Source organism: Stigmatopora argus, chromosome 6, assembly GCF_051989625.1.
Source record: "Stigmatopora argus isolate UIUO_Sarg chromosome 6, RoL_Sarg_1.0, whole genome shotgun sequence".
NCBI classification, from domain to species: domain Eukaryota; kingdom Metazoa; phylum Chordata; class Actinopteri; order Syngnathiformes; family Syngnathidae; genus Stigmatopora; species Stigmatopora argus.
The window spans coordinates 10,841,833-10,851,001 of record NC_135392.1 but is presented as its reverse complement, the minus strand read 5'-3'; the positions used below and the strand labels follow the sequence as shown (position 1 = coordinate 10,851,001).

Sequence of the window (9,169 nt, the reverse complement as noted above, 5' to 3'; positions counted from 1 at the left end):
TTAGTTCCTAGTATGTACTATAATGCGGCGATTTACAATACTGTTGATTGCGTATGCCTTGATTTACGGTACGGAACGCGAGAAGTGTCAAAAATCGTAAAAATCGCAAAAGATGTACGTATTGAAATCGAACCATGTACAAAGGATCTTAAAATAGAGAGTGCGTCCGAAAAGTATTCAAACCACCTTAAGTTTTTCCACTTTTTTTGTACCCTGGAGGTCAATAATTATCACAGCAAAGAGTATAAATGTGCTATAGCCTTATAAGTAACCCTTTTTAAAAAAATGCACCTTTTTAAAATAAATTTGAAAACAAATGATTAAAAATTGTTTCCTATCAATATGGTGTGTTTTGTGTGCATTAACAAAATGAAAAAAAATAATGAAAAGATTTTGAATACCTTATAGCCAACTGATAGTATAGTGGTAAATTTGCTTGACTTGGGTGCAGGCTGTTTGGGTTCGATTCCTGCTCAGTGGCAGTGTGATGGAGTGCAACTGGTTGTGTTCTACGACTGGCTAGCAACTGGTTTAGGGTGTATAGTAGTCCACTTTTTGCTCAAAATGAACTGGGACAGTCTGTGGCACTGTTGTTGAAAATGACTACTTTCCGTACCCTCTTTATCTGGTTTGTGCCATTTAAAATGCTATTATTTGATATTTATGTTTGATACCGGTGTACTGTAATAAAAGACACATGAAATACAATCTTAAAGTTTTCAATTAGTACAATTTGCTTTTTTAATTAAATTAACGTGCAATAAATGCTTACCTGACCAGTAAAGTGAGTCACAAGAGTTAACAGGAAAGGCCATGTACCAAGATCAATGTTTATCAAAATAAGTACTACAATGGATATTGCATTATTATTGAATACATGCGATTATTTATTTGTGTAATTTGAATTGCATTTTAATATGAGTTTACATGTACAGTATGCTGAATTGTACGATATTACAATTAATCTGTGTAAGGGGTTGAAGTGATATTTTTAGGTGAAACCAGAGTGAAATAAATAAGGTTTCCAAGAAAGCAAGCATGTGTGGAATGTGAAGAGGTTGTGTGGTGATCATACAAAACAAACATTCACAATAAAGGCATAAATAGGCCTCACAATATTTAAGAGAATCACACTTGGATGATGGTCTTCCTATAAAGGGTAAAAATATTAATTTAGGTATCAAAATTAAAATCTCCAGGTTAAAAATCAAGAATAATGTGAAATACTACCATTACAAACTAGTTCATCACATGTATAATTTTACAGAAACTCTATATTAGACACCAAACATGGCCTAATCGACTTGAGAAATTGGACTGTTAATTTTAAACAATGGCAGTATTTGCAAGGCCCAATGATCAGCTGAAACTTTTCATTGCGTATATCAAGACAATCACCATACATAGAAAGAGCGGCAGTCAGTGAACTATACAGTATAAATAAAAACAGAGCAGGAAATTATTATATACATTGATTTAGAAAAAGCAGACATCTGAGCGATTTTGATATTTGATCAGTCGGTCGCCAGTCTGCACACAAAAAGTAAATGATTCTGTTAGCACAATGACACCAAATCAATTCATTCATTGCCACACACATTTATTCACAGTGACTAAATGTACATGCAACATTATAGCCCATTTTTTATCATTGGTTATTTTGCCGTAAACCGGTTGTGCATGGCACGGAAAGGTTCAACATATAAAATATACTGCAGTATATAAGATAAAGCATACCTTGGTCTTATCTTGTTGGAACAAAACTTCTGTCTTCAAAGATTGTAATTTCAACCTGGAAAATTGGCAGTTAAGGTCAACATTTGATGTTGAACTTTTGTGTTGGTTGCACCAAAATCTACCACATTAATATCAAACCCACTCTGCCTTTTCCAAACACAAATAACAGGCTTTACCGACAAAATGCAAAAAGTTAGGCTGGCTTCACATTTATAATAAATCCATTTGGTAAAGGATACAACTCTCAGGCCTCTCTCAATGGGGTCTGTCAACAATAGTCCCCTGGGATTGTAGACCTTTTCATTCTGGTCCTTAACATATTTGGCAACCTTCCTTAAGACCTGCACACCCACATAGAGGACTGTAATTAATATCAATCAATATTTTGCCCTCAACAATTTAATATTAGACTCCTTTGTCATCGTTTATCTATGTATGCCACCTACTGAGGACCCATCTCACCTTTTCATATTGAGTTTCCATACAAAGGAATATGGTGTAGGCAGTGAGGCAGGCCAGGCAGCCCTCAATGTAGGATTTGCCCCCAAGCTTCTCTGCTTCAGCATACAAGTTGTTCAAGGTCTGAATGGTCTCCTCAAAATGTTGCCTTTCCATCTAAAAAGAAAGCAAGCAAAACAGGTAAGCCTACATTGGATAGGGATTAAATCCTGGTCAAAAGTCCTAGCTGTACCCTGGATTCGAGTTCTGCTGGGAACTTGTTCTGAAACTTGCAGAGAGTTCCTGAGCTATAGTCTCTGTGGATGAACAACTTGGAGCTGGCAGCAGGTTGCTGGAGTTCCTGTAAACTGTGAGTCTACACAAACAAATGGCACATTTATTACTACATGACCACCCCACATAAGCAGGAAAACCAACACTAGCTTTTCCATAAACAAGTGTCAGTTTTATTGAAATTGTCTCAACATGTGAGTAATTGATTCGCTTTGTTGGCAATGACTGGATATTTAGTTCGCATGAATAGTAGCTACATTAAAAGAGCAATGACGCCTCGTAATTGCTATTAACACTTAGCATACGTTTTCTGTATTGACTTCATCGTTGTGTAATACGCGGCAGTTATTGTCCGTTGTTGCTGTTTCCATCACAAATGGAAAAAAGCGTATTTATAATTCTCCTTTGTAAATCAGCCAAGAGCACTCAGGTATTTGTGAACAGTAATAAACACGTAAATGTCGTACCTCAGCCATTGTGGACGTTTCTCCCTTTGCTGCCGCGCATTCGTACTGCGCAATCACAGCCCTTTCGGCATTAACGTCACCTCCCGAATGCGTTTTTCAAAATAAAAGAATCGCTACTGCGTCAGAGTTACGTCGAAACTAAACATGTTTACAATACTCGCTAGACATCTTATAAATCTTAGAATGCATTTACACTCGAAGGCCCTAAAGGCTGGAAACAATGGCCCAAAAAGACTTACAAATTTGGCGTCCAAACTACCGATACAACCCCAGAATCAATGACCTGTAACTTGTTTTCATTGATTTACAGCCAATGTCCTTGAATAGTCTGCAAGGTTCATTTCAACCTTCACTCACCTATTGCATCTCATCATTTACACTAGATAGTGCCTCTCCATTAGCTAGGGGTCAAAACCCGGCACGCTGAAAATATAAGAAACTACGATTTCCATTTTCGGGTTTAGCATAACCTTTAACATAATACTTTCACAAGAGCAAAATTTTCTACCATGGGCCAAAAGTTCAAGACCCATGGCCAACCTCCCAACCATTGAAGACTAAAATAGCACAAACACTTGAGACAAAGGGCTACAATCTAGGCCGAAATGCCGGTCCTAAAGGTTAAGTTGGCAGAAGTCCATTTGTCTACAACACACCAAAAGCAACCCATGATTTAGTTTTTGTGACATATTCAAAAGCTGAATTCTTAAGACTTGCAGGAACCATCAATGACAAAACAAAATGCTCAATGTTTGACAGTTTATTGAAAGATGGTATTGATTCATCAAGATTGGTCTTAGTCAAACAGCCCAAAGCCCATATCGTCATCGGATTCCTCAGACTCCTCCTTGACTTCCTCCTTAGCAGGGGCTGGGGCCGCTGCAGTCTGTGCTGCAGCAGGTGCGGCGGCCACAGCAGCAAAGGCAGTTGGGTCGGCAAGGAAGGCTTTGACCTGCGTGTTAAAAAGGTGTCATCGTTAAAATTTGCCCACACATTTTTCATTCGTTCAATGCTTTGCAATACAAACCTTGTCTGCCAGAGGGAAGGAGTAGTCCGTCTCCACGGCGATGGCAAGGACTCTCTTGTAGCCATTGATGACAGAGTGGGGCACAGAGGCAAGAGTGGGATAGCCAATTTCAAGAGAAACGCTGGCAATGTTCCTCACACCCTACAGCAGGAGAGGCATTCCACAATGAACAGAATATACTTGAACTATATAGTTATATACCAATATTTGTTTTAGCCAATGCAGTTATTTCCATGTGACCCTTAATCTCACCTCCAGGAATCTGGCATGCAGGGAGGCCTCAGTGATGTCAAGCACATCAGGGCTGTAGACACTGCCATTGTCATACACTTGTTGGATGTTGAGTCCGTAGGAGAATGGAGAGATGTTCAGCATGTTGAGCAGGGTGGCCTCGCTGGCACCAACCTTGTCTCCAGTCTTTATCAGACCGACATCACTCTGAGGGGAAACGGAACCGTGAGAACAATCTTGCACCTGGTGCATGATAAAGCCATTCACTTGAAACCCTACCAAGATTTCAATGGTCCCCCTGGAAATCTTTGTGGTAATACCCAGAGCCTGAAAGAAAGAAGTCTTCTCGGGACCCAGGCCGGTATTCTGTGCAGGCACGGTCACATCACACGGGGCAATGGCTCCAGCGCGAGCAGCAGCGGGGACCTGGTTGGTCACATAAGTTAAATTTCACGGGAATCGGAATGGATTCCAAAAACAAAACCACTTGGCAATGTCTGAAACCTAACATCCCCTGGCTGCCAGTAGGTTTGGGCAGATAGGTAGATCCAAAAGGAACAAGTTAATTTTTGCAGGGGGAACGACGAACGCTGCACCAAACAAGCTGCGCTGTAACTATATCCTGCAGAACAAACCCGGAATGCTGTTTGATCAAGCAGTGCATTATACCTTGTTGTCCACCAGCAAGTCCCGCACCTCAGCCAGATCTTCCTTGGTGAAGACAAACCCCACATTGCCTTTAATGTGGGGGAGGAGCCTGTAAAAAGGAGACTTTAAAGTCACCGTTTTTGGGTACTTTTGTAGACTGCATTAAAGGCAAAGAAAAAGAAACAGGTGTCTGAAACCTTGCGTCCCTGGTTGCCAGTAGATTTGAACGAACAGGGATAGCTGGAGACAATTTGATTTTTTGCGGGGGGAACGACAAGACAGCACCACACAAGCTGTATTAAAGCATTCCCGCATAAGTCTCTAAAATGGCCACCTTGTGCAACTCACTTCTCCAAAGCAGGGTTGTTCTCCAAGTGGCCACGGATAGCTTTGCGCATCATGGTGTTTTTGCCCATCAGCACTACAGCTTTGCCGCGCAGAGAACAACGGATGGTCTGCATCTGCTTGGAGCCCACATTGTCAGCGCCGACAATGAAGCATTTTGGATAGTCATCCAGGAGTTGCTGGAAAATTAGAAACACAAGCCATTTCTAAGAATCTGTCGAAAGAATAAAGAAAATTCTTTCAAAGGCTTGAAAAACGATAGATACCTACGATGATTTTCAGAAAATAGTTGGACTTCCACGTGGCCCTGTCTTCCCTGGGCATCTTTGCAGTGCTTCCAAGGATTCGCTTAAGAGCTGTTTTAAAGACAAGGTGATACCTGCAACCAGAGTTTTGACTTTTAGGCTTAACTCATTTCAGTTTCGGGTGTCATGCAGTCTAGATTGTTAGCCATTAAGCAAAATATAGAACAGCTATCAGGTATCAAAGGGGTGGCACCCGCATCATTTTGTGCGGCACGAGAAAGTAAATCAGGGATAGCTAGATAGCTCCATCGGGAGAATCAAGGATATGGCAATCTCAAATTAAGATTATGGACGTTGTTATATTTCCTGTTTATTCCCTATTTATATCAATAATTGCAATTATTTATCCAATTAATCCCTTCGTTTATAGTTGAAAAAACATTTTATAAAATCTAAAATATATTTGTGTTTTTACTTTAATATTGAGCATAATTTAAAAATGTATTCCTTTTGAAATAAAAAAAACAAATTAGACGTTTTCCCCTACCGAGGGGAAAAAAGCACAAACCTTGTTTTAGGAGATATAAAATAATGAATGTTGAGAACTTTTGATCCAGTTATTTTATTCCGATTTTAAAAATTTAATTATATCTAAGATGGTCCGGCCCACGGGAAATCGAGTCGACGTTAATTTAGGCCGCGAACAATCACGAGTTTGACATCCTTGAAGTAGAGGATACGTAAAACCATGCACGTAATATCCAAATGTGTTTCCGATCGCTACTACTTTATTAACCTAAAATATCTAGATCATATTTGAAAGGCTAAATGGTATTGACACAAAGAAGAAAAAACCCATCGTTTCTAACTGATTTGACGTCTATCACCATCCCTAGTGGAAAAACTCATGCATCGGGGAATCAAGGATATTGCAAATGTTAATACTCAAGCACTTCGCAAAATTGATATCTTTATGAGCAAGCACGTGCTAAGCAGCTAACGCTAGCTAAGGCTAAAAGGATATTAGTAGGCCTTACCAAGTAGAATCGTATAACTACACACACTGAGAAAATTGCGAGACAAGACGCTTAAAATGTTTCTAGGACGGCACCCAATTCTACTTGCTTAAATCGGCCGAAGTACTTTGAGCTTTGCCATTTTTGTTTGGTTGCGGTTTCAGGGACAAAACCAATGCTTACCGTCTCAGAGGGTCGCGTGAAAGAAAGAGGAAGAGAGAAGAGGCAAAGCGGATCTTATAGTGTCCAACACGACCAATCACGTTGCCTTGGTGGGCGTAGCCTAAATACTGTTGAGCATTTCAAGTGTCAATCATTTTGAGGAAGCCTGCTGGAAAAACCGAAGAACGAATGGATTTAATTCTCAGTTTCCAAATTAAAAATAAAGTTTTCATTTTTCCCAGTCGTCACAACAAATTGTCTCTAAAATGACAGAACACTGGAGAACAAGTCAGTATAGTTCATAGACAGGAAGAGATAGATAAACCGGAAACAACCTTCTCATGTTTGGAGTTAAAGGGAAAATGAGTGCAGATATCCTTGCAAAAACATGTCGAATTGAAATAAATGATCAAATAACTCCAGTTAAGTGACGCCAAACACAAAATAACAATCAAAACAATTTTCTGCCTTGCTACTGCTCCAACATTCACAGTATAGATGGCGGTAATGCGCCGTAATGTGTGTATGCTCAGCGGCCAAAAATAACAACAAGCGGAGAAGAAAATGCCCTTTTTTTGTAGAATAAGCACCACGTGGCTCACAAAACCCAGTTTTTTTTTTTTATCTTTGTCGTTGTGATCTCGCTACCTCAATAATGCCGCTACACCAACTTCCAGGAGAAATCTTGCTCCAAATCTTTGGATATCTAGACGTGATCGACAAGCACAGCGTCCGATCCACTTGTACTTACCTTAAGGAATTTGTTGACTGCGGACTGCTATGGAAAAACTGGACTCCAGCCCTCAAGTCTTCCAAACGTTACAGCTGTGACTTCTGGAAGATGCTGCGCCGAAGAAAACTTACTAAAGTGGTGATGAGAAGCCATGTGGCGAAGGACTGGGTGTTGCTGGCTCGGTACCTTCCTTCTATCACCACTTTGGTTATGGACAAAAACACTAACGACATTTTTGACTCCCTGAAGAACTTCTCCCAACTTAAACATCTAGCTGTGCGGGGAGCTTACAGCTTTATTTCGCCGAACCTCTTCACACTTCCACAAGCGGAGAGGTTGACTCATCTGTCCATGTGTAATGTCTTTTTTAAAGGGAGCTCCGAACGTTTCATTTCTGCTTTGGCAGTCTTCACTAATCTCAGATCGTTGGTGTGTCATCGCATCGTTAAGAATGGCGATCTATCGACGATTATTCACTTGATACTTTGCAGTTTTCCACGACTGAGGCATCTGTCTTGGTGTTGTACCCCAGCTCAAGGTGCATTAAGGGTCCCTGAACATTCCCCCTTAGAGGGGGAACACCCACTATCCAGTTTGGAACTCGATATGTTTCACGATTCAATCACACAAGGTGTAATGGAGATGATGCCAAATCTTGACACGTTGGTTCTCCGCTATGATGACAAGACCATGTTCCACAGGCCCTCCAGCGAGAACTTGCAAAACTGGCTGCGTGGCCTCCATCGCCTGTCATCCTTGGCCATTACCTCAGGTCCATGCATTTTACATTACATCAGAGCCATTCCGACTTCGCTCAGCAGTCTCACATATTGCAGTAAAATAATGACTTTAGAGGACATTCGGAATATTTCGAAGATTCTACCCAATCTCATCCACCTCCATGTTGACTCCTACCAAAATCCATGTATGTACAAATTTGCCTCTTATGTCCCCTCACTCTTTCCTAAACTTCAAAGTATCAGTTTATGTGGTGAGGGTGTGCCAGATGATGATATCCTAGACTTTCAAGAGATGGAAAATCTGAAATATGTGGAGATTCTGAATACCTGGCCTCCGTTTCCCAAGTTGGTCGCAAAATTCCAAGAGGTCACGGACAACCAAATCCAAATTAAAACCTCGTATCAAGAAGACAGTCGGGACTGTCAGTGTTATAGAGAGGGTCTCACCGGCCACCATATAACGTCGAAAAACATCTGTGAATGAATTCTTGTTTTTTTTAAAGACACTAAAAAATGACTGACATTTGTTTGAACTTAAATGTAAAACAATTGTGTTGAAAAAAAAATGACAGTATTCACAAAGCAAAAATGGAAATACAGCTTTTTTTCTTTAATTTGCATTGGTGTGATGAATCAATCCATCTAATCAGGCCCCACATAAGCTTACATGGTAGCACCCAAGAAAAACCAAAGCTCTTTGGGAAAGAAAATGTTTAAAGATCACAACATATTCTTTGACTTGTTTTACTTAATCTCATTTAAAAGTAAAAGGCTCATCTTTTTTTGACAGGCAGAAATAAAGATTTAACTAACAAAAACACTACATGGAGAGTTAAAATAAAAAAAATCTGTTAACACTTGTCAGCCAATAGTCATACCAAATACACATTGTCAAAAGTGGTGGACATCTAAGCAGCAGAATCTTTACAGTTACTGTCAACTAAGAATATTTCCATGTTTTCCTCCACCCACGTACTACAGTGTACTTGTGCATTTAAAAACAAGATGCATGAATTCTGACCAGAGTCAAATCACAGGAACGGCTACACAGTGTATTCGACCTTATTGCACTGACACATTTGGCAC

The 9,169-nt window shown here is 40.1% G+C and overlaps 2 protein-coding genes across 3 annotated transcripts; both read right to left on the bottom strand.

The window, feature by feature from the left end:
• Positions 1–710: 710 nt before the first annotated feature.
• LOC144075353 (golgin subfamily A member 7-like) lies at positions 711–2,998 on the bottom strand. The gene is made up of 6 exons (XM_077602289.1): positions 2,937–2,998; positions 2,429–2,551; positions 2,200–2,352; positions 1,977–2,078; positions 1,738–1,792; positions 711–1,530 (listed from the first exon to the last, which is right to left on the bottom strand). Exons 1-5 carry the CDS (start codon positions 2,943–2,945, stop codon positions 1,745–1,747), a joined length of 435 nt encoding a protein of 144 aa, XP_077458415.1. The 5' UTR covers positions 2,946–2,998; the 3' UTR covers positions 711–1,530; positions 1,738–1,744.
• Positions 2,999–3,681: 683 nt separating this feature from the next.
• On the bottom strand, positions 3,682–6,713 carry rplp0 (ribosomal protein, large, P0). 2 transcript variants are annotated; one of them, XM_077602287.1, is made up of 8 exons: positions 6,632–6,713; positions 5,458–5,566; positions 5,191–5,366; positions 4,864–4,951; positions 4,474–4,620; positions 4,216–4,401; positions 3,964–4,104; positions 3,682–3,888 (listed from the first exon to the last, which is right to left on the bottom strand). In XM_077602287.1, the coding sequence occupies exons 2-8, from the start codon at positions 5,509–5,511 to the stop codon at positions 3,733–3,735; spliced, it is 948 nt and encodes a 315-aa protein (XP_077458413.1). In that variant the 5' UTR covers positions 5,512–5,566; positions 6,632–6,713; the 3' UTR covers positions 3,682–3,732. The 2 variants fall into 2 exon arrangements, with proteins under 2 accessions (XP_077458413.1, XP_077458414.1); XM_077602288.1 differs by having other exon boundaries at positions 5,454–5,566; positions 6,632–6,650.
• Positions 6,714–9,169: the final 2,456 nt, after the last annotated feature.